Source organism: Neofelis nebulosa, chromosome 8, assembly GCF_028018385.1.
Source record: "Neofelis nebulosa isolate mNeoNeb1 chromosome 8, mNeoNeb1.pri, whole genome shotgun sequence".
Taxonomy (NCBI): Eukaryota; Metazoa; Chordata; class Mammalia; order Carnivora; family Felidae; genus Neofelis; species Neofelis nebulosa.
In genome coordinates, this window is record NC_080789.1 from 108,606,861 (window position 1) to 108,632,973 (window position 26,113).

The 26,113-nt window shown below is 42.5% G+C and overlaps 1 protein-coding gene across 21 annotated transcripts in view; it reads right to left on the bottom strand.

Annotated features, from left to right (window-relative positions):
* Positions 1-26,113, bottom strand: part of MICAL3 (microtubule associated monooxygenase, calponin and LIM domain containing 3) — a 235,862-nt gene that overhangs the window by 62,444 nt on the left and 147,305 nt on the right. For all 21 annotated transcript variants that reach the window (XR_009266002.1, XM_058744271.1, XM_058744280.1 and 18 more), the window contains 2 exons: positions 16,916-17,004; positions 16,066-16,153 (listed from right to left, as the gene is read on the bottom strand). Coding sequence is in view for 20 of the 21 variants with exons in the window: in XM_058744271.1 (XP_058600254.1) it covers positions 16,066-16,153; positions 16,916-17,004 (177 nt within the window). In the remaining variant the exon portion in view is untranslated. The remainder of the gene's footprint in view (positions 1-16,065; positions 16,154-16,915; positions 17,005-26,113) is intronic.

Here is a 26,113-nt window from a genome sequence, read left to right on the forward strand (position 1 = left end):
CTAGAACCCAATCTAGGGAGGAAAGATTTATTAGGGCTAGATAAAAGGCCCTACAGTTTGTAAAAGGCCTTTCTTTGCTTATTATAAGGTGCCCGGGACCACAAATTTGGGCTCTCCCCTTCTTTAGCTCCTCAGTTCATTTGCCTTAGTAGACTCTGCTTGACTGGGCTCACATTTTTACACCTTTTACAGAGATTTCTCATTCTCTGCACTAAGCACTTTGTAAGCATTGCAGCTGTACATGGAAAAGGACCCTCTTGCTTTGGAGACCAAAGAAAGAAGTTTCCAAGCCACTGTTAGGGCTAGGTGGCTTTTGCCTCTCTACCATCTAGCCCCCAAGAGACTCTACTATGGCTTCCTACTAGCAAAGAATTTGCTTCTGAAGCAGGTGATGAAGGAATAAAGACAACTACCTGTGCCAGGCACCATGACAGGTATGCTACACACACTGGCCAGTGACTGTCACAACACTCTTGTCAAAACTATTATTACTATTATTACACTGAGGGTCCTGAGTCTCTGTGATGTTAAGTAATATGCCCAAAGGTTCAAATGAGGCAGATCCAGGGGCGCCTGGGTGGCGCAGTCGGTTAAGCGTCCGACTTCAGCCAGGTCACGATCTCGCGGTCCGTGAGTTCGAGCCCCGCGTCAGGCTCTGGGCTGATGGCTCGGAGCCTGGAGCCTGTTTCCGATTCTGTGTCTCCCTCTCTCTCTGCCCCTCCCCCGTTCATGCTCTGTCTCTCTCTGTCCCAAAAATAAATAAAAAACGTTGAAAAAAAAAAAAATCAAATGAGGCAGATCCAAGACTAAACCCAGGGCTGTGTTACTCTGCAGCTTGGGCTCCTTCCATTAAACTATGCAGGGTAGAATTGTTAACAGCCCCTTACTCATGAACTATTTATTCTTCAATTGGGGTAACTGTATTTTTATGTGGGCACATAGAAAAGTAGGTTATGTGGATTCAAGGGGAAGCTCAGTTGCTCTGGAGACATTTAATTACCAAGAGTTGAGAAATTCTGTGCTAAATATTACATGACAGAAGCCAAGAAGGGAAAAACCCAACAGGGATCAAATCAGAACAGTGTCAGAAAAAAAAACAAAACACCTGCATGGGAATGGGGGCTCACGCAGACTGGAATGCTGTCTCTCAGGAATGCCAAGGGCACTTGCCCTCCCTTCATCAGGGTACTGAGGGGCTCTTTCTCCACCACAGCTCTTTGCTCTTCATCTGTGTGATTCCATGGAACTTTTACCCTTAAGTCTGTTTTCTAATGTTAAATTATTCTTCCTGTTATTATTACAGTATCTCCCAAAGGTGCCTTTTGGCAGATGGAAGTCCTGGTACACGTCATTATATGTGGCCAAGGCAAAAAGGTTTGTTTTAAGGTATATACCTGACTCTTCCTTACAAAAATTCTTACCAGTGCATCATATAGCTCTCTTGATAATATATTTTTCATGTGTTGTACTGTCTCACAGATAAAACTCAACTTGATCCTTAATAGTCAACTGGGTCACCCTACTAAAATAGCTACCTCTTTGCTGTTGGAAGTTGTGAGCATTTCTAAAGCACAGGGGTCTGGTTGTGTTTTCTCTTAAGTCTCAAGAGAGCTGTGCTCTAGCTAATATTCTACCTTCCTTATCTGGCTGTCCACTTTCACATACCTGAGGGTGAAATATCAGAAGGGGGTAACTGTTGTGCAATGGGCCTTGAGCAAACTATTTTCACGTATTAGTTTATGTATATGCCTCACCACCCAGGAGATTCTGTACATTTAACTATATATAATCCATCAAATCAATCCAATGTGGAGCTGATCTCCAAAATCATAAAAGGCAGGTAAAGAGAAGGATGGTTCAACAAGGTAAGTCAAGACCATCCCTTCTCTTCTACTTCTGCATATTGCTACCTAATTCTGCCTACTGGATCCACCTCTGTCCTCTTGAAGGGCTCTTTCATGCATCTATCTCCTGTTCATGGGGCTGAATGTACCCCCAAACCAGAGGCTCTCCTAGGGAGTGGAATTATTCCAGTCATCTTTGTGTTTCTGGTGCCGACTGTTGTGTCAATAATGTGTTTTGAATAAATGACCAAGGTAAAAGTTCTAACCCTGTATCTAAACTAGAATATCAATTCACTATAATTTTAAGAAGTTAGTTGAACATATTATGGTCTCAGTTTCCTCATCTTAAATTTTTTTTTTAACATCCATTTATTATTGAGAGACAGAGAGAGACAGAGCATGAGCATGGGAGGGGCAGAGACAGGAGGAGACATAGAATCTGAGCTGTCAGCACAGAGCCTGACGCAGGGCTCAAACTCACAAACTGCAAGATCGTGACCTGAGCCGAAGTAGGATGCTTAACTGACTGAGCCACTCAGGCGCCCCTCAGTTTCCTCATCTTTTTTTTTTTTTTTTTTAATTTTTTTTAAGGTTTTATTTATTTTTGAGACAGAGAGAGACAGAGCATGAACAGGGGAGGGGCAGCGAGAGAGGGAGACACAGAATCGGACGCAGGCTCCAGGCTCTGAGCCATCAGCCCAGAGCCCGACGCGGGGCTCAAACTCACGGACCGTGAGATGGTGACCTGAGCTGAAGTCGGAGGCTTAACCGACTGAGCCACCCAGGTGCCCCTCAGTTTCCTCATCTTAATGCAGAAACTTTAAGGCCTCTGTGGAGAGCCCCGAGAACAAATGGGAGATACCACCCTGTGAAAAGGGTAAGTGTACCAAGACAGCAACTGTTCCCTTAGCACCTGGGAAAGAGAAATTCCTATGAAGTTGCCAAGGTCTTAGAAGACCTTGCATTAAGACTCTGAAAAGAGACTATCTCTCAAATAATCTGATGTCCAAAAGTAATGACTTCATTCATTTCACAGTAGAGAGTGGGTTAGTTCTAGCAGCAGCTTAGAACTGCTTCTAGTAAGACCAGACCCAATAACAGGCCAAAAAAGAGAGGTGCAAAGGCAGAGAAGTCTGCATGCAAGGCACTCCAAGCTGATGCGCTTTTCTCAAGATGCCAGGTTTAAATTCCAATCCCTCCTCCTCTACTCCAGAGCAGAGTGCCAGTGGCACTTCAGTCAAGAGTGTATCCAAACCTGGCTCTCAGGTGGCTGACACATGGCCAGTTGCTCAGCCAAGAAAGTGATTTTCAACTTCTCAGGGCTTTACCCATAATCAGACTATCAATAAGGACAAACCCACATCCCCATGAAAGCCTCTTCGAAATAGGTTCTCTCTTAAAGACACAAAATCTCAAACAGCCATCCCTTATCTAACCAAAGATATATTTTTGGAAAGGAACTAAAATCCCGTCCAGCAATGTCTACAACTACCACTTGATACTCATATTTACAACAGTTACATCTTTGTTTTCATCTGTTAGAAGGTCATGGAGACTGCCCTGGAGAAGAAACAACAGTGCTGGGGACAGAGGCTCTACAAGGCTGATGGAATGGGGCACACTGACCTGGACTCGGAGAGTCCTTGCTAACGAATGACGCTGTAGCATTGGCAGCAGGTGGGGGCTACGGTCCTCTGGGCCCCCGTAAAGTGCCCATCTGTACACTGATTCCAAAAGAAAAAATCAGACCCTTCCCTCCTGCAAATGGGTCATGAGGTGGCACTGAGGACTACAGGGGATGGCGGTTGTGGGTCAAACCAGCACAGATGCAGACAGTCCCTAGGACCATGTGTAACCCTAATTCTGCCTAGGATAAGGCTAACTGGCACCTGCTCAGGCCTGACTTTTGGGTTAGGTGTTAACAATTTACTTTAATGTAAACCCTATCTATGATTGTTTTCACTTTCATTACTATGGTGAAGACTCCCTAGGGTATCATGGAATTACTATGTGATTTCACATCCCATCCATGCAGGCCGAGAAAAAAGCAATGCCAAATTTAGCCAAGCACTTGCAGACACTTAACAATGCTTCAAAAGAGCTGGCATTTGGTGCATGCAGGCCAACTCACCCCAGCCCATTCCCCTAAAGACTAAAGAGAGCCAAACCCTTCTTACTGTTCTGTTCCCCTAATCTCTCCCCCCAGTCAGATCTCCCCTTCCCCTAAACCTCTGCTGGTTAGAACATATCCCAATGGGCCTTCTTGTCCTAACCCCACAGGACACACAGACCAGAGCGGGAGACCATCAGCCAGTCAGTAGAAACAGTCCTAATTCATTTTCTCACTCCAATTATTCCAGAATTTTCTGGAATTCCTACAAATGATAATAATATGTGATATTCCTATAAAGCTTTTATTTATTTATTTTTTTTAATTTCTTTTTTTCAACGTTTTTTTATTTATTTTTTTTGGGACAGAGAGAGACAGAGCATGAATGGGGGAGGGGCAGAGAGAGAGAGGGAGACACAGAATCGGATACAGGCTCCAGGCTCCGAGCCATCAGCCCAGAGCCTGACGCGGGGCTCGAACTCACAGACCGCGAGATCGTGACCTGGCTGAAGTCGGACGCTTAACCGACTGCGCCACCCAGGCGCCCCATTCCTATAAAGCTTTTAAATAAACAAGTTTCCATACATTTTAGCTTATTTGCTTTTTACAACAACCTTATGAAATAGAGAGGAGCAGGCTCTATTTTTTTTTCATTTTATAATTTCATATGTTAGGCTCCGAGAAGGTAATGACCAAAGATGACAAGGATAATAGGCTGCAGACTTGGAACTCAAATTAGGATCTTTTGTTATCAAGATCTATGCTTGTTCCATTTAGACCCAGCCCATTTCTCTGAGGCTGTGGTCTTCCCAGAAGGGTAAGCACATTCTGAGGGTGCAGGGACAATTAATTCACTGGAAAAAACACTAGACCTTCATTCTTTACAAGTTTTTTTTTTTTTTTTTTAATGTTTATTTTTGAGAGAGAGAGAAGCAGAGTGTGAGCAGGGGAGGGGCAGAGAGAGAGGGAGACACAGAATCCGAAGCAGGCTCCAGGCTCTGAGCTGTCAGTGCAGAGCCTGACGCGGGGCTTGAACTCACGTACCGTGAGATCATGACCTGAGTTGAAGTCAGACGCTTAACTGACTGAGCCACCCAGGCACCCCTAGACCTTCATTCTTAATTTATTTTTTACCCTGCCTTCTAAAATGTTTTGTAAATGCCCAATAGCAAATGCAATGTTAGTGGGGTACCGGCATGTACATAAGTATACATATTTTGGAATGTAGGTGTTCATAATTTTCACAGGGCGAGGCAGAAAAACTTAGAGATACTCCTGTAAGGCTCCAACATGGTCCTGTATCACCTTCATTATTCTCACACTCTTTCCTGATCTCCTACTGGGAACAATATAATTGAGGTTAACTGCATATCAATGTCATGCCATTTCTGACTTTTTCCCTCAGGTATGATTTGGCAATAGCTGGAGACAGTTCTGGTTGTCATAGTCTGGGGAGGGGGGTGTACTGACGTCTAATGGGTAGAGGCCAGGGATATTGCCAAATATCCTACAATGCACAGGACAGTCTCCACAACAAAGAGTTATCCAGCCCAAAATGTCAACAGTGATGAGCTGGAGAAGCACTGGCCTAGAATTTATATCAAACTATTTCTAATCTCCCACCAACAGGCCACCAGTCCACCAAATATTCTGACTGTGGCTTGACTGGACTGGGTGCATTAAGAACAAAGAGTAGTGAGCTCATGAATCTTCATCTCTGCTGCCAAGGTAAGACATCTTGACCAACGGAAATGCAATATATGAATGGCCAACTGAAAACTGCGACGCTGAACAGACAGCTCTTGGCTTGCTGCCCACAGAGAGGAAATCTAGGGAAGATGTTCAGATTGCTGAGTGAGGAGCTAGCTCTCATGCACACACTGAGCAGATGTACAAGTCGTTGCATGAGACATGGGGACTTTCATCACCCTATGGTACACCTCCACTTACAAAAGATGACCTTGCTCACCCTCAGCAATGCCACTCAAGGACAACTTACCCATATCCCCATACTGTCCACACTTATCTTACGTGCGAGCCCCACGATTAGGCCAAAGTAGGAATTAAAGGAGACTTCTCCTTTCACTCACTTTTAGCTAGAATAGTCTGTGACAGACACATTATGGCAGGACCTCTCAGTAAACCCAGGGAGAAAACTAGGCTTGAAGACACAATGTGGCAAAACGTATCTTCTTTCTCTTTTTCCACTTTCCAAAAACACCTTATCTGTGAGCTCTAGGAGCTCCCTATCCTGTCATGCCTTTCCAAAGCTGTGTCCAAATGTGTTCAGGACACTTCTTGAAATCAGTTCTGTGCCTGCACCAAATTTTAACCAACAGGGCAAAACCAAAATTGTTCACCCGGAATGATATGTATATTTAGTCCAAAGATTTAAAAGTCAGTCATTTGACATGTGAGTTGAGTCCAAAGTAGCCCAAACTTGTGCAGGTAAGAACATCCATGTTTCTCTGACATCACAGGTGACTCTATTCAAACTGTCGGTACAAAAGAGGCATAGAATCATCTCTCTCTTCCCTCATACCCAAACTCTACCCAGGGCCAGGGCAGGTAATTTCCTATGAGGACTGTGAATGATAGTTTTGTAAAAGCAGTAAGAATGAAAATGTCAGTTCAACCATCCTGGAGCGTTTTAAAGAAGTATAATAAAATGAGATAGTAGAGCCAGAGGATAAGCAAAGATTTATAAGTTAGAAGCAGTTTCACTGGGGTCCAGGGAACAACAACAATAAACATCCCCCGCCCTCCCCGCCCGCCAAACATAATTCCGTCTCCTCCAGGTTGTCAGCAAGGTATGTTCCCATTTGGAGGGACATACGCCTGTTCTGGGCTTATTCGTGCTAATACAAACCTTAGGCTTGATTTTATCTGTAATGAGCAAAGACAGCTGACATGGAGAAAACAAAGAAGGAGTCCATTTCATATTTTTTACAGTCAATTCAGTGATTATTATTCTCTTCCTCAATTTTTGATGCTTCCCCCCCCCCCCTCACACCTCAGTGATAAAACCTTTCTCTCTTTAATATAGTATCTTCCCAAAGGCACACTCCTAGCCCTGGGATCACTGCCCAGGAAACTGGAGGATGTATATCTCTCAGAAATAATCCAAATGCACACTCATTGATTTATATAGCACATTCACACATGTTTACAAAAATCTTACTTGCGGAGCTACACATAGTGTTTTTCCCTTTTACCAAGTACTGACAAGGTGAGGTTACAGAAAACGGATGAAGGGAAGCTGTATGGCATAGTGTGTAAACAATGCTCTTGGATCTTCTGCATGGATTCTATCCTGACTCTGTATCGACTGTTTATGTGGCCTTGACCAAGTCTGTTCGACTTCTGTGTGCCTATTTCCTCATCTGTAATATAATACTTCCCTCACAGGCTACTGTGAGGATCACATGAATGCTATACATAAAACTCCTAGACAATGCTTAGTACATATAAGTGCTAGGTTATTATCGGTTATTATTACTACTATGTGTCTTCCTAAATTATTTTCTATGAGTTAGTACATAGACTATGGTAAATTAACCAGTATTCATCACATGGGGGAAACAATAGGAGTTAGCTTCAAGTTTTAATCTCTTATTTTTATTTGAGTTAAAGACTTTGGCAGAGAAGGGGCTCCCTTGATTATAAATACAGACAGCTCTCTGGTGCAATATTTTCAGCAGCATGAAGGATGGTTGCCAGCTATGAGCAATAGAGCAAAGCCTTTAAGACTCTGGCTGTTAACTTCTACATACTATCAATTCCCCGTTACCCCAGATGCCCAGTGCTGCCTACTTCTACAAAGCCCTTCACTGAGATTTGGATAGCCCTGGAGCCACCTTCCCTGCACCCTGTGTCCCAATGTTACTAGGCTTTTGTACCAATGCTAATTCCCCAAGAAAGGTGAACCAGCTAAAAGACAGGGAAGTAGCTAGTTTAGAGTAATTCACATTAGAGTAACTCTAGGAGAGAATATTTACTTTTAAAAGAAGAACCTACTAACTCAAGTAAGTCTTTTGTTGGTAAAATGGTGGGAGGGAAACTTTATAGTTGGTATCTCTCTGACTTAGTTCTAAAAACAGAGAAACAATAAATAAGCTGTTGGGGCACTTGGGTGGCTCAGTTGGTTAAGCATCTGACTCTTGATTTTGGCTCAGGTCATGATCTCACGGTTCGTGAGTTCGAGCCCCACATCCCATTTCAGGCTCCAGGCCCTGCACTGACACTGAGGAACCTGCTTGGGATACTCTCTCTGCCCCTCTCTACCACTTGTGCGTGCATGTACTCCCACACTCTCACTCCCTCTCTCTCAAAATAAGTAAATAAACTTAAAAAAAAAAAAGAATGAATAAGCTGTTATAATCCTATTATAGTCAATATCAGCTATTCACTGGTTATCGGGTTGAGCTCAGTCTAAGAAACCCCCTACGAGTTAACTTTTAGAGACAAACTCTTCTCCCTAAGGTTCCAGTTAGAGTCTACCTAGTCATACTTTTTAGTTTCAGGTTTGCTTTCTGAGCAGCTACCACATGTTAAGAGGATTACCCTCTCTAAAATGTATTTTCATAGTATTCCTGGCTTTATTATAACCTTGAAAGAACATGAGAACTGAATGAAAACATATTTATTTAGGCCTTTGCCAGTGAAACCGCTCTGGTTTTGTCCTATGTTTGCTGAGGAAACCAAAACTCACTGAGGTCCTGAGTTTTCTGGTGCCCTTATGTCCTTGCCTGGTAGTGGCAGTCTTTAGTAACTGAACTTGGGGCCCTTACCCTTTTAGCTGAGTTCATCTTTTTCAGGGACTTGGCTTTAGTAGAGGCCCAGTAATACTAGGACACAGGGTACAGGGAAGGGAGCTTTTGAAGCTTAGAGAGGCAGATAGCCCTGGGTGTAAAGTTCTTCTGGTAACAGGTGACTTACTATGAAATAATTACTAAAGGCCTACAGTCCCAGGCAAGGACCTAAAAGAAATCAGGCTATACTATGAAACAGTGACAAAATGGAAATAATCCTGATATTTTACAAAAATACAGAATAAGGAATTCAATCACTTAATAGGCACATTTGGAACAGTTTCATATGATTAATGTACAATCACAACAAGCTAGGTAAGAAAGAATAGAGGTGAAGAAAACATACGAGGCCAATAGAAATTCTGACTCAGTTGTAAAAATTTTTCTACTAATTATCCTAGGATGGCCCCAGGAGACTCTGTTCTATAGCAAGGCAGAGCTGGGGCCCTGGACTCCCTTTCTGTTGAAATGTGTTCTAAAACTCCCCCTTTTATGCCAATGATGGGCCCCTGTGAGGGGTGTGAGCCTTCTTCATATTTTGGGAGCTCTCGGACTATACTTGTGCATACAGGTTGGGAGGAAAAGAACAACATCAAAGCAAGGCAAGGTCGAGTTTAGTCAGCTTGAGTTAGGGTTTGGGTGCTGGCAGTGACTCAACCTTTTGCCCATTGTCCTTCCTGGAGGCCCATAAAAATGCCTCAGAAATAATTCAAAATGTTCATAAACTACGCAAAGCTACGTGGAAGCTGACCCACAGGAAGTAAAAAAGGAAACAGTGTGCATGTGGCTAGTGAAACCTGGAAGTAATTGAAGGAGAGTCACTTCTGCTGGAGCCCCGCCTCTCTTCTCAGGCATATGGAAGGTGTTTCTGCGCAAAAGCCTACCCCGTCCAGAATGTAAGTGTTGAAGAGACAAGGAGCAATTGTGAAGAAAGAGCTATCAGGAGCCAACACACACAGCCGAGAATTATGGGCAGTGACGAGACAGAGAGAGGAACACAGCCCCATGGCCTAACCTAGGCAGGGAGTGCCAATTTGACTTCCCTCCCTCTCATTTCATTATGACTAATCTACTTGTTGGCACTTGCTGGATGCTTGGCTGGGTGTGAGTTTCAAGGTAAGGACTGGTTTTGGAGTCTCCATGAGGTTTTGGGGCCTTGAGAAAGGGACTGGGATTCAGGGAGGATTCTTCCTGAAATCTCTGTCTGGCTGCTATATTTAAGACAGCCCCACATGGGCATTTTTCTTCTATTTGTACGTCAAGGGGGACACTTGTGGGACCTGGGTCTGACATGGCATCATTTCGCCCTATTTTTCAGTATGAAAATAGAGTGGCCCATTTTCATTGCCTGTACTGCTTCCACATCTACACCAGATGATCCCTCATAGGGAGTATCTAAATCAGGGACATCTTCAGGGAATTTATGAGAAAAAAGAGAATGGATTTCAAGAAGTTTCAGAAAGAAACCAAGACCCAAAGGGAATTATTCAGGGTCTTCACAATGGGTAGCACGGAATCACATCAGGTGTCAACATCTTCTTGTTAGATGCTTTAGGACACTGTTCTGAACAATGTTGGCTCTCCTCCCCTTTATTACTGGGGCATGGAAAAGGCAACAGAGGCAAAGGTCAAAAATTTGAAAATTATATACATATATTTATCCTTACTGATTCTTAGTCAATTTATTAATTGTTGCTTATTGCATCCCTCACATCCCAATTCTTTTTCTCCCAGCCTTTTTCAGGCACCAGGATAGGGACTGACTCATTTCAAAGAAAGGGGAGCAACAGATCATAGACTTGGAGGTGGGGTGGGAATGAGCAGGCCAAGAGAGGCCACTCAAACTCTCTGTGGGGATAAATTCTGAACCAGCCATGCTCTGAGGATTACAAACAACGGTGTTCTGACAGAACTTTAGGCTCCCTGACAGAGCAGTCTGGTAATCTAGAATGCCAGGAGAACCCAGCACTGTGCTTCTCTACTCTGTGGGTAAACCTAAGAACTCTAGGTCCTAAGCAGACTGCTTCAGAGTAGAGGAGGCCAGGAAGGCCTTTTTAACAACAGACACCCAATTCCCTAGAGCCCAGTGGGAGCAGACTTGGTGCTGAGTGCTCCCTCACCAGCTGCCCTCTTTTGGCCCAATTTAGCACCAAAGGTGGGCTGTGCCACTGTGGTCAGTATGCCAACACTGCATAAGAGGCCATCACTGCTACGGTCACAGCAGTGTGTGTGAGAAGGGCCCAGGTTCATTTCTCCAGGCTTGAGAGTGAGTGGCCAAGCAGAACTGGATATCCTAGCTTAGTGTCTAGGCCACAGCAAAGACAGAAAGAGAGAGACGTCAGCTGGGGAGAACAGAACAAGAACCTTCAAAGTCACCAGGAGTGAGGTCACTGTGCCTTAGGCAAAAGCCTCAAAGCCGAGGAGAGAAACATAACTACCCCAGTTCCCTATAGCAGTCTGCTAGAGTCAGGAACAGGAAAGGCAGGCACCTGGCTCTGTGTCTCCATGGCAGACATGGGCTCAGTGTGTGTTTCTATCGCTCCATCTGCTCTAGTCCTCAAGTCCCTCATGCTGGCTGACTGGATGTGGGGCACAGGTGGTGTCTTTCCGCTCTTTTCTATCTGCAGCTGCTACAGAACAAAATGTCTTCCACATCCCCCGTGAATAGAGGCCCTTCTGTTAACGCCAATCTATATTTTAGGTGTAAATAGCCCATTTCCCCATTTTAGTATATGTGCTGCCGAAGCGAGCACTGTTTCCCCATTTTAATACATCTACACTCTCTCCTGATCCCACCCCAGAACTGATAGTCCTGAGGCACAATGGCTTTCAGGCCCACTCCTGAGACCTGAAAAGCTAATCCCTTTCCCACCCTCCAAACAGGAAAAAGGGAAGGAAAAGAAAAACTCAGAAACCTGAAGATTGTTTGGAATTTATTCTCTTAAATAAGAATGGTAACATTTGTTAAAAAAAAAATTAAAAGCACAACACCTTAGTTTCACAGTAACGGCAAAAACAAAGTTACACAATGAAATTAAAAAACTCACAAAGAAACACACCAAAAACTCACATCACAGATTAAAAACAAGGGCAAAAATAAAGGCTTTAGGGAAGGCCAGAAGCGGACAGGTGATGCATTCCTTGGCACAGTTCGTCCTCCCTTGCTCTGGCATCTCTGTACCACTGCCATGGGAACCTGGCTTGCTGCCATCCCCCCACCTCCACCCCAAGCCGAATGGCCCAGGAAAAAGGGAACCCCTTAATTCACTGATCAGGACTTCAAGGCCATGCTGCGGCCCCTTTAGGAGGGACTGAAAACAGTCCACTGCCCAAAAGACACCAAACACTGAGACAATAGGGAAGCTACAATAACTAACCCAATGTAACTGATACACAAGCCTAGAAGCAAAACAGAGGTAAGGTGGGGGGTTTGGTCTTCTGTGGCATTTCGCAAGCAACAGAACCCCTGTTTTCCTAGTCTGCTCCCAAATCAACTTTCCAAGGTTGGGACTGTGTGCTGTTCATTTTCTGAGACATCCACGCCACCCCCCCCCAAAGTCTCCACCTCCACAGGTGTGCTGGTTGCTCTATTCCCGTAAATCCTGACCCTAACTCTAACCCAGGCCAGTGGCATGGTTCCCCAGTGTAAAAAAGCTCCCTTGATTTCCAGAACCAAGGAACAAGAAGCTTTAGAAACAGCTTCATTATTATTATTATTATTAGTTATGATACAATATATAACTATCTACTTGTATATATGAAATTAAATCTACATAAATATACATGTGTATGTGTATAAATATTTACACATCACCATCAAACTAAGACTTGTGGGGGAGGGCTGGGGAGTTCAGCTGGACTGTAAGATTCTCTTTGCTCTACTAAGAAGTTACCCAGAAACGCCTACAAGGGAAGGGAGCCTGGGAAGCAGTGAGATTTCCTAACTTTGTCCTGACAGGCAGGAACCCCAGGAGTGCATGGAATCCCTCATACTGCATGGCTATTCTAGCCGGTGTGGGAAGTGCCTGCATTTCCTAATGGCCCATGTGGCATCCAAACTATGGAATCTAATGGTGATCATGCAAGGGTTGTCTAGGGACAGGGAGCAGGCACCCGCCACTTGCAATCTGCTAGGCAGCTTTTAAAATTAACACTATCTTTTCCATCCCATCTCTGTGGCCTGTACTAGAAGAAAAAAGCTCTTCTCTTACCTTATGATTCCCATAGCCTTTATGATTCATTTTTGATTGTCTTCTATATGCTATATGAACTGTAAAGGGAATTCCTCTCACAAAGAAAAGGATCCAAAAAACCTGCAGTTGAGGGTCTTGTATTCAAGGGGAAGATAACTCATTTAGGGTTTTTCTTTCTCTACCTGTTGTTGTCCCATTTTTCTTAAAGTCAGGGCAGGTGCTAGGAGGCCAGGGTAAGAAAATCTGTGCCAGGTCCACTAATCTATTCAGTGTAAGAAGCTTAGAAACAAAGCATTTACAGATTTGGGGAACAGAAAGGAGGGTTTCTATGTTAAAAGCACATTATAAACAACAGCACTGTAAACAATGTCCTCCTCCAAACACTAAATTAGCAGCAGTTACAGGTTAGGTTACCAGAGAAAGACAACACTGCAAAGCAGGCTGAAAGCAGGTTCTCTTAACTTGTGGGTGGTTTGGTTTTTTGGCAACAGCAGTAATTTTGGCATAATGGGAAAAGAACATAAGGGAAAAGAGGGTAATGCCACATATACAGAGGTGGCACAGGGCAAAAGCACAGCAGGTCAAGTGCCAGTCATAGCTTTTTCAGCTCTGCTTCCTGGGAGATAGGAATCTAGGAGGATGGTTTATTTATACACAGTGGAATCAAGTTCATTCATTTATAGCCTTTTCTTGTCTAGCGTGCAGGAGAGGAGATGTACCATGGGTCTGGGTTGATGACTGTTATTCATGACACATATTCTGGAACCCTGAAATACCTAAGTTTTTCTGAAGCTTTTCAAAAGGAAATTCTAGTTAAGCTTTAGTTTGAGATTTAAAGAAAGATATCCCTATCAAAGGAAAAAAAGAAATCTACTTCATGCCAACTCTAAACTACCACCCATAATTCCGTTCCTTTTCTACAGAGGCTAGTAAAGATCAGACACCTCCTAGGGGAAGTGCTGGAGCTCTGGAGCACGTTCAGACTCAGAGCTGTAACTTCCAAAAGCCCGAGTCTCCAGGGATATCAGCCCCAAGCTCTAGTGTTCCCACTGCCCTACAGACTACCTTAAAGTGGGGGGACAGTGCCTGCCTCATTCATTTTAGGAGCTCAGGTGGTGATTCCTTTGGGATGCCACATCTTGAACCCCTTGTGCTAGAACATGTAAGTCATGTTCAGAATCAAGAACCACAGGGGCTGAGACATCCTCAGGGCTTTGATTTTTTTTTTCACATTGCCAACTCTCATCTCCTTGCTTTGTAGAATATTCTTTTCCTTCTCTATGGAAGCTTTAATTCATTAGAACTGCTAAAAACCTGAGATCCATTATGCTTCCACACTAGACAGTAAGAATGGCAAAGTGAACCACATGGGAAAGTGAACAAACTTGGCTTGTTCAGAAATGACCTGAATGAACTTCACTGTGTTTCTTTTTGAAGAATGTTCTCCACTCGATACCCCAAAACCAAGTTCATTTCCTTGAGCTGTTTTACCGAATAGCCAAGTTCCTTGGAAAGTCCATCTCTGCTGGACGAGGCCCAGACTGATGAGGTGGAGCTCTCACTTGGTCAAGTGCATATTCTAGGGCTCAGAGCTGACCTCTCTGTCTAGATCCCTTTGGTAATTTTTCTCTGCCAGCACTTCCCTCTGGTGCTCTGAGAGTGTCAACTGCAAAAGGCTGCCAGCATTTCAGGGGAAAGACAAATTATAAAGGGTTTCAAGGCTATAGAAGGTTTCAAAGTCATTCGTGGCTTAAACATTCCTGTAAAATTTTGGTCCAATTGGCAGGGCACTTAAAAAGCTTCCCTGGATTATATAATAAGGGCATACATAGGAGGAGAGGCCAAATTTTACCTAGCTCAGCTGGGGTTTGCAGGGTCTCGGCTTCCAAATCCCTGCCTTCTCTGGGTATATTCTCCCTTTCTCCAGTTCTTAAGCACAGGGAAGGAAGCAACTCTGAAAATCTCTCATTTGAAAGTGGAGTGGATAATCCTTCTCTTTTCCAATTTGGAAATTTCACTACCAACTCCTTTTCCATAGTTTCTAGCATTAGCTGATAATCTTTAGTTTTTATATGGTAATTTTCATGAGTTTGTAAATGGCTGCTTGAGATATATCTGCTGTGAAAGACAGAAAAAGTGTGAGATATAGAAACATGGCCCTGTTGACTTCCTCTCACCTACACAATGACCCTGGGCTGTGTCTAGTCTGGGGCTGTAATGAGGGCATCAGGACCACTCCACAGTTTGTGGTACACATCTCACAGGCTGGCTTGACATATAGCAAAGAGACTCAATTTTAAGGGTCAATTTTAAACTACAATTCCTACAACAAACCTAATGTCCACGAGCCATGAGCTAAAACCAGAATAAATGTGTTTTTTAGAGGTAGGGATAGTGTCATTCACCTCCTGACATAAGGAAATGATTAGTTGAAATGGAACAAATTAGGGTTTGGTTCCATTAGAAGTTCAAATGCCCAAAGTGATCAGGACAGGGCATGTCCTTTAGTGGGTTACAGGTCAAATAGAAGAGCCATGTCAGCTTATCTAGATACCTAAATAGGGAGTGGGATGCAAAAATTTCAAGTTTGGGTGAACATAAATCCAGATCGTGGGGACTTATTGCAATTCCATGCTCTGTCAAAGGAGTCCAAGACAAGAAGGCCCTGTGACTCTAGATTCTCACTCGGGTCAGTGATAAAAGCAGCCTATTCAGAATTCCTGTTTACCTGGATGGGGCCTAGACCAACCACCCCAGTGTGTCTGATTGGTGTGGGCAGGCCCTAGGGCTATAGCAACAGTACTTTGAGATTCTGAATAGACATTATGAAGCTTGGGTGATCCCGCTTACTAGATGGTGCCCCTACTGGCTCACAGTCTGCCAGTGAAACTCCCCTCTGATTTGTACCAGCACCTCCGACAGGCCATAGAGAAAGGGGACTCCAAATGCAAGCAGCTGACACATGAAAAAGGAGTCCAAAGGGTTTTGGGTCACTTGATGCCCAATCGAAGAAATGTTGCTTTGGAGGTGCTGGCTCATCCCCTTGGCCTTGTCACAGAGGCCAAGAGAGTGACGCGCCACCCAGCCAAACAAGGAAGTGAGGCTACCTGGGGTTCTCTCAGCAGGGCTGGCAACGGCGCTGGCCCGTCCATTTGTGTCCACAGTGGGGCCATCCTGCAGGGGTTCTCTGGCCTCCTAGGAAAGTCGGCAAGAAAAAGAAGAGTGACTGACTGAAGCACTCAAATCTCAGGAGGCGGTGACACCTGCCTGGCTGGTTTACTGCGCTCACCTGTCAATCCAGGCTGTATGTCTCACAGTATTAAAAAAAAAAAACAGGACATATTTCATGTAGAAATCACCAAGAGTCAAAATCTAGGTCTACCTTGGAATACCTTTCCTTTCCCCACAAGTCCCACTGCAGTCAACAAAAACCTCTCAAGGATGTGTTAGCCTGCATGCTGACAAGGTAATATCATGTAGCAAAGGGAATACGTGGTTTATCTTGATAAAGACAGGTGGAGGAGCTAGTTACTCTCATTTAAAAAAAAAAAAAAAAGAAAGAAGGAAAAAAGGTACTTAGTAAAGTAATTCACAGAAATAAAGAAAGTGCAGATTATTTACAGCCACGTTTTCAGAGTGTCCGTCTCTCAGAAAGATGTTTATTTACAATGACAAAAGTCTTTTATATGAGCGAGCAGGAGGGAGGGTCTAATATAGTCTCTCAAATCCAACTCTGGTGATGTGTGGAACATTACCTTAGTGAAATGCAACATTAGATTATACTTGAAGAGTTGGTTTCCTTCCCAAATGGACTGCGACCATCTCTCAGGCCATTCCCACCCAAAGGAAAGGCAATTTAGTGGCCTTTCAGCAGGCCCTGCTGGCCACACCTTCACCTGTCACTGTGCAGAAATGTGCCTACTGCTTCTCTCCCACTTACAGATAGATTACCATTACCTTTCCAGACAGAGGAGCCACTGCCGGTCTCTTCCTCTGTGCGGAGCCGGAGAGTCGATAACAGTAGTGTGGTTTGCAGTAGAATTTACCTGTGCAGAAGAGGCAGGAGAAAAGAAGTGAGCAAGACTCTTAATTCTGAACTTGACTCCCTCATCTTAGCACACTCCTATCTCTCTCCTCTAGCCACAGGCTGCTGTCACCACTGCCCAGGGTTCTTGTCCAAGGAGGCCAAGCCCTCCCTATAAACTTTGATTTCAGCCCTCCTCTCCCTTTTGCCCGAAGGGGGAGGGGGTTTCTTTTGGATATGTGAAGGCCATTGAGCCATCACCCAATCAGCGCCCAGAGCAAAGACGTGAAGCCTGCATGGCAGGGCCAGCAAACAAAGTGGCAGTGTGTGTAGAACAAAGATGTGGTCACATGGAAAGCTGGGAGTAACATTTCTGGGGAAACCAGAATGAACACAAGCGCAGGGTGGAGGCGTGAAGACTGCAGGGGGTGGGGCGGCATTGAGCCCTGGCTTTAACAGGACCCCCTCTGCTGCTCCCCTCTCCCACAACTATCCACAAGCCAGCCTTATGACCCCTTAGTGGGTGGGATCAGCATTAAAAACCAATACAAAATGAAACCAAACAATCCTGCAATGGACTATGAATAGAATGAAGCACAACAAAATGCATTAAAGTGCACAGTGGCATACTTAGAGTTAAGTATTAGTCCTTACAGCTTTTAGTTGTGTTTATAGGTGTTTACTGGGACCTAAACATTTTCTTTTGCAGGTGTGGCCCAAAATTTGAAAAAAAGATCGTGGCTTTTCCCATGACACTGGTAGTGGGAGTCAGTCACAAAAGGTCATTTTTTTTTTTTTTAAACCTTCCCTTACTCCCACGTTAAAAGAGCCAAGGCTTTTGAAAATTAAAGGACAGACCATACTATAGAAACTGTTGAAACAGGAGTAACCCCACTTATCCTTTTCATTTGCAAAGGGTACTCCTCTGACAAAACAAACTTTTCTGCTCTCAAAGTTAACATAATAGAACCTAACCAGAAAAACAATAAAAAAGAGCAATGAAAACTAAGAGCCAGCTTTTTGAAACAATAAACCAAATGGACAAACCTTTACTATACTATACTATACTATACTATACTATACTATACTATACTATACTATATTCAGAAAAACAGAAGACTCAAAAAAAATCAGAAATGAAAGAGGAGACATTACAACTGATCCATAGAAATAGGATCATGAGAAGCTACTATGTATAATTATACACCAAAAAGCTGGATAACCTAGAAGAAATGAACAAAGTCTGAAAAATATATATCATACCAAGACTGAATCAGGAAGAAAGAGAAAATCTAAATAGACCAATACTGAGCAAGGAGACTGAATCAGTAATCAAAACCCTCCCCAAACAGAAAAGTCCAGGAGCAGGTAGTGAATTCCACTAAACATTTATTTATTTTAATTTTTTATTAAAAAATTTTTTAAAATGTTTATTTTTGAGAGAGAGGAGAGAGAGAGTGAGCATGTGTATGTGCACCTGAGTCAGGAGGGGCAGAGACAGAAGGAGACACAGAATACCAAGCAGGCTCCAGGCTCTGAGCTATCAAGCACAAAGCCTGCCACGGGGCTCAAACCCACTAACCATGAGATCACGACCTGAGCCCAAGTCGGACACTCAACTGACTGAGCCATCCAGGTAGGCGCCCCCCCCCCGCCCGCCCAATATTTATAGAAGAATTAACAGCAATCCTTCTCAAACTCTTCCAAAAAACTAAACAGGAGGAAATACCCCCCAAATTATTTTATGAGGCTAGCATTATTCTGATACCAAAGCCAGATAAGTATACTACAAGAAAATTACAGACGAATAACCCTGATGAATACAAATGCAAAATTCTCAACACAATATTTGCAAACCCAATTCAACAAAACAACAAAGTGGGATTTATCCCTGGGATGCAAGGATGGTTCAACATACACAAATCAATAAATGTGATACACCACACTAACAAAGTGAAAGATAAAAATCATATGATCTCAATAGATGCAGAAAAAGCATTTGACAAAATATAACACCCTTTCATGATAAAAACATCAACAAATTGGGTATAGAAGGAACATACCTCACTACAAGAAACATCATATACAACAAAACCATAGTCAATATCATTTCAAAGGTAAAAGGTTGAAAACTTTTTCTCTAAGATGAGGAACACAAGGATGCTCACTCTCACCACTCCTATTCAAGAAAGTACTAGTCCTAGCCAGAGTAATCAGGTAAGAGGAAGAAATAAAAGGCATCCAAATAAGAAAGGAAGAAATAAAAGTGTCTTTGTTTGCAGATGGTGATCTTACATATAGAAAATCCTAGACTAGATTCCACTGCCAGAGCTAATCAACAAATTAAGTAAAATTGCAAGATACAAAATCAACAATACACAGAAAGTAATTGTTTCTTTTTTTTTAAGTTTATTTACTTATTTTGAGAGAGAGAGGGAGAGAGAAAGAGAGTGAGCAGGGGACGGGCAGATAGAGAGGGAGGGAGAGAATCCTAAGCAGGCTCCACACTGTCTGCACAGAGCCTGACACAGGGTTTGATCTCACAACCTGTGAGATCATGACCTGAGCTGAAATCAAGAGACAGTAGCTTAACTGAATGAGCCACGAAGGCACCCTGAAAGCAACTGTTTCTATACATTAACAACAAAACATCTGAAAAAGTAAAGAAAACAATCCCATTCACACTAGCATCAAAAACAACAAAATACTTAGGAATAAATCTAATTAAGGAAGTGAAAGACCAATAGACTGAAAGCTACAAGACTTTGATAAAAGAAATTTAAGAAGACACAAACAAGGGGAGCCTGAGTGGCTCAGTCAAGCGTCCGACTCTTGGTTCCAGCTCAGGTCATGATCTCATGGTTCGTGAGTTTGAGGATCGTGTTAGGCTCCGCCCTGACAGCACAGAGCCTGCTTCGGATTCTCTCTCTCTCCCTCTCTCTGCCCCTCCCCTGCTCTTGCTCTTGTTCTCTAAATAAATAAATAGATAAATAAAAGACAATACAAAAAGATACAAAGGGAAAGATATTAATGAATTAATATTGTTAAAATGTCCATATTACCCAAACCATTTATAGATCCAATGCAATTTCTATCACAATTCCAATGGCATTTTTCACAGAAATAGAAAAAAAAAAACAAAAACCCTATAATTTGAATGGAGCCACAAGAGACACTGAATAGCTAAAGCAATCCCGAGAAAGAAGAACAAAGCCAGAGGCATCATACTTCTTGATTTCAAACTATATCACAAAGCTACAGTAATCAACATACTATATGGTACTAGCATAAAAACAGACACAGACCAATGGAACAGAATCAAGAACCCAGAAATAAACACCACATATACAGACAACTAATATTTGAGAAGGGAGCCAAGCATACTTGATGGGGAAAGGACAGCTCTTCCCAACAGTGATGGGAAAACTGGATAACCACATGCAGAAGAATGAAATTGACCCGTCTTATACCACTCACAAAAATGAACTTGCAATGGATTAAAAACTTAAGTGTAAGGCCTCGAACCACAAAACTCCTATATGAAAACAGGGGAAAAACTCCTTGACAGTGGTCTTGGCAGTGATTTCCTAGATATGACAGCAAAAGCACAAGCAACGGAAGCAAAAACTACAGAAGTGAGATGACATCAAAGTCAAAAGTGCCTGCACAGTAAGAGAAACAATCAACAAAATGAAAAAGCAATACTTCTCCCTACAGAATGGGGAAAATATTTGCAAATCATGTATCTGACAAGGGGTTAATATCCAAATATATAAAGAACTCATACAACTCAACAGCAAAAAAGCTAACAACCTGATTAAAAAATGGGCAGAAGAACTGAAGAGACAGTTTTCCAAAAAAGATATGCAAATGGCAGCAGGTAGATGAAAAGGTGCTCAATATTACTAGTCATTAGGGAAATGCAAATCAAAACCACAGGGTATCCCCTCACACCAGTTATAATGCTACCATCAAAAAGAGAAGAATTAAGTGTTGGTAAGGGTACGAGGAAAAAGGAACCCTAATGAATTTCTGGTGGGAATGTAAATTGGCGCAGCTACTTTGGAAAACAGTGTGGCTGTCCCTTAATAAATTAAAAATAGAACTGCCATATGGTCCAAAAATTCCACTCCTGGGTATATATTCAAAGAAACGGAAAATCAGGATCTTGTACAGTTTCTGCACTTCCATGTTCACTGCAGCATTACTCACAATAGCCAAGATATGGAAACAACCTTAAATGTCTGTCAATGAATGAATGGATAAAAAAGATGTGGTATATATACACAAGACAGTATTAGTCAGCTATGAGAAAGAAGGAAATCCTGCCATTTGTAATAACTTAGATGGACCTTGAAGGCACTTTGCTAAGTGAAGTAAGTCAGATAGTGAAAGACAAAAACTGTATAATCTCACTTATATGTGGAATCTAAAAAAAGACAAACTCAGGAGATAGCACAATGGTGGTTACCAGTGGTTAAGGGGTGGGGAACATGAGGAGATACCGGTCAAAGAGTACAAACTTTCAGTTACAAGATTAACAAGCTTGGGGAATCTAATGTACAGCATGGCGATTATAGCTAACCATGCTGTATTATATGCTTGAATGCTGCTAAGAGAATGGACCTTAAAAGTTCTTACCACAAAAAAAAATTAGTAACTATGTGATAGGATGAAGGAGGTACCCAACACTATGATGGTAATCATTCTACAATTTATAAAAGTATAAATCAACACACTGTACACGTTAAACTTATATAATGTTATGCGTCAATTATATCTCAATAAAGCTAAGAAAAAAAGGGGAGGACCGAAAAGTCAAAGGAAATAAAAATGAGATGGACTTCTTTCTTTTTTCCCCTTTACTTGGTGCTCTGATTACATCTTTCTTCTTTTCCTTCAAAGTAACTGATTTCTCTGTTCTTTTACCTGTACCCTGCTTCCCAACACAAAATCTTTTAGAAAAACATAGTTTATGGACTTTTATAAGTCAAATAATATTCATATATATAATATGTTTTCTGAAACAGAATTTCCCACTACCTTTTGGCACTTAACCAGAACTCAGAAACACTACATCTATTGTCAGGAACACTGATAGCCAAAGGACCAACAATCTCACTGCTTTTTTCTCTATGAGGGGAGATGAATCATGGGTTGTTTTTTTCAGCTTGGACAATCTGTAATAAACCATTTCACTTTTGTGAATTTTGGCTAAGAGAGAAAATGTAATTAGGAAAAGACAAAACTATTAGTCCTTGGATCGTATACTACTTTTTTGTCTGTTCTGTATTTTAATCTTCTTTATGGAACACTTCCCTCCTCCACGTGATTTTGATGGGCTATCAACCATGAGGCCTAAAATTATCCACCACAAAAATAAATATATGACCTATATAGGCCAATCATAATATCCCCTCTCCTTCTAGCCCACTGCAGGATATAGCATGTGGCTAAGTCAGGCTAACCAGAGCCATTCTTGGGGATTCTCAGGGATAGTGAGGAAGGGCAGCCCTTCTCTGAGACTGCTATCTAGAAAGAAGATATAAATCTAATGCTTCAACTTTAATCTGACTTGAGTTTCTATTACTTGTTACCAAGTCTTATTTTATTACAGTATCAGAAAACTACAGTTATAGGGGTGCCTGGGTGGCTCAGTCGGTTAAGAGTCCAACTTTGCCTCAGGTCATGATCTCGCAGCTCCTGAGTTTGAGCCCTGCGTGGGGCTCTGTGCCGACAGCTAGGAGCCTGGAGCTTGCTTTGGATTCCGTGTCTCCCTCTCTCTCTGCCCCTTCTCAGCTCACATTCTGTCTCTCAAAAATAAATAAATGTTAAAAAAAAAAAAAAAGAAAAAAAAATAAAACTTCAGTTATAGTTACTTTCACTCCTTTCTTGTATTTTTTTCCCCTGCATTAGTTTGCTTTTTTCTACAAAGTAGAATCCTAGATTTTAAAATACAGCTCAATAGGCTAACCTCCAGGGAATCCTCATTGAATTCTGCTACGGTATTCTATTTTAATAAAGAAAAGAGGCTTAGGTTTCAAAACAAGTCCCACAAACCTAACCAAAAGGTAATTATCAAGAAAATTCCAGAAACTTGTTTTCTCTATAAATGCAGTACAATGTGATAGAAGGAATATGAGCTCTGAAGTCAGATCTCAGTTTAAATACTGTCTCAACGACTCAATAGGCATGTAAACTATTTAGCATTTTGAAACATGTTTCTTCATGTAGAATATGAAGATAATACTCATAGGGTGAGATAAGTAAATGAGAGACCACATTATGTGTTATAGGTGCTCAATTAATGTCTCCTGCCTCAAACTCTTCCCACATTCAACTTGGTGGTACTTTTTGCTTCTTAGATTAATAACAAAAAGAGCTAATTATTTTTAATTATTATTTTATTATTTTTAAATACAATTTATTGTCAAATTTGTTTCCATACAACACCCAGTGCTCATCCCAACAAGTGCCCTCCTCCATGCCCATCACCCACTTTACCTTCTCCCCCACCCCCCGTCAACCCTCAGTTTGTTCTCAGTCCTTAAGAGTCTCTCTTATGGTTTGCCTCCCTCCCTCTCTGCAACTTTTTTCTTCCCCTTTCCCTCTCCCATGGTCTTCTGTTAAGTTTCTAAAGATCCACATACGAGTGAAAACATATGGTATCTGTCTTTCTCTGCCTGACTTATTTCACTTAGCATAATACCCTCCAGTTCCCTCCACATTGCTGCAAATGGCCAGATTTCATTCTCTCATTGCCAAGTAGTATTCCATTGTAAATATAAACCACATCTTCTTTATCCATTTGTCAGTTGATGGACATTTAGTCTCAAAAAGAGCTAATTTTTATGTAACATTTACCACGTGCTAAATATGTATTATAACGTCTATCAATTCATTTAATCCTCAGAACTCAATAAGGTAGATATTATTATCCACCTTTTTCTAGTTGAGGCACAGAAACGTTAAGCAACCTGCCCAAAGTGTCCCCTACTCAGTAAATCTCACAGAGGACTTGAACCTACTAGTAAGCTTGACTCCAAGACCTATACCTTTAGTCACTACACTATGATGCCTGTCTCAATTAGTGAATACAACCATGCTAATGTTATAAACTACCCACAAATTATGGTTGATTCAGTCAAGCCACTGATTTTAGATGATCTAAATAAATGAAATCTTGATAATTAACTATGGGAAAGACTAGAAAAAGAAATTGGAGGAAACAGATGGCTAAAGGACAAGCTTAAGCCAAAATGGGGCCATGCATTTATTCATTCAATAACTTACTGAGTGCCATTATAGGACAGGTACAAATCTAAACACTGAGAATGTTCCAGTCAAGAAGACAGACTAGTCTCTGCTCAGATGGAGCAGATGATATGTGAATAAGTACCAAGCAGTGATGAGTACTAGAGATGAGGAGGTCTGAAAAATGCCCCTCTGAGGGGAGAATATGTGAGTGAAGAAGTGAATGACAAAAAGCCCACCCTGTAAAGATTAGGGGGAAGTGTATTCCAGGAGAGGAGACAGTGCCAACTGCTAAGGTAAGCAGTGGCCTAATCATGTTTATGAAATGGAAAGAGACCAGTGTGGCAGGAGTATAGTGAGCTAGGGACAGGAAATGCAGGCTAGGGTAGACATGAAAAGCTCTCAGCCCCAGCAGATTCTATTTGTACTACAGCGGACCATAAGAGTACAAACCAGGAGGTTGCAAAAATCTGATTTACATCTTTTAAGATTCCTCGGTTGCTTTGTGGAAGCAGACTATAGGAGGCAATGGTGGAGGCAGGGAGATCAGTAGTCCAGGTGGAAGATGCAGAGTGTGTTCAGGGTGGTACTCGCAGAGACGGAGAGCAGTGGACTATTTTAGGCTTGTTGCTACCAATGGAGGCCCTTCACAAAACACCTTAGCCAGTAGGGTGTTTTCTCTCCTTGAGACGACAGGGAATGACCTGATGTACTGTCTGATTGAGAGTCCTTGTCTTAAGAGTTGGCAGCAGTTGAAAATAAGCGAGTATTTGGGAAGAGAAAGATCTTAGTTTTAGGGTAAACTGCATCCTTTTAAAAGAGCTGAAGGGGGGTGCCTGGGTGGCGCAGTCGGTTAAGCGTCCGACTTCAGCCAGGTCACGATCTCGCGGTCCGTGAGTTCGAGCCCCGCGTCAGGCTCTGGGCTGATGGCTCGGAGCCTGGAGCCTGTTTCCGATTCTGTGTCTCCCTCTCTCTCTGCCCCTCCCCCGTTCATGCTCTGTCTCTCTCTGTCCCAAAAATAAATAAAAAACGTTGAAAAAAAAATTAAAAAAAAAAAAAAAAAAAAGAGCTGAAGGGAAGACTAATTAGGGACAAGGGTAAAAAAGGTGGATGTTTCTCTAAAGTGTAAGATTCTCAGTTTACCTGTGTGGAGCTGACATGGGCCCAGAGTCACTAATCCCAGGAGGCCAACCTGGAAGGGATCCCAGAGATCATTTAGTGCAAACCAGTACTCACTAGTTGTGTGAACTTGAACAAGCATTTACAACTTCTCTGAATTCACTTTCCTGATGTATATAAAATTGCAATAATAAAACTAGTTCTGTATAGGGTTGTTGTGAAGGCAGAATGACACGGTACATGTTAAAGAGCCCAGCACAGTGCGGGGGTTATTTCTTTCCTCCTACAAATGAGTTATGACTTTCCTGTCTTTTTCTTATCTGAGGGCCTTCAGTTAGATTTCTGAGTCACATGGTAATGTGGATGAACAACAGGCTAAAACTTCAGGAGCCCCAAAATTCCATTCTTAAATGACATTTTTTTTAAACGTTTATTTATTTTTGAGACAGAGAGAGACAGAGCATGAACGGGGAAGGGCAGAGAGAGAGGGAGACACAGAATCTGAAACAGGCTCCAGGCTCTGAGCTGTCAGCACAGAGTCCGACGCGGGGCTCGAACTCACGGACCGCGAGATCATGACCTGAGCCGAAGTCGGATGCCCAACCGACTGAGCCACCCAGGTGCCCCCAAAATTCCATTCTTTTCTCCAGTTCACTTGTCTTTTGTCGTGGGGCTGAGCTGATGAAAAGTTTATCTGGGTTAGAATTTGGGGAGCTTGTTTGGATCCACTGTCCTCCCCGCCCCAGTGTCAACAACAA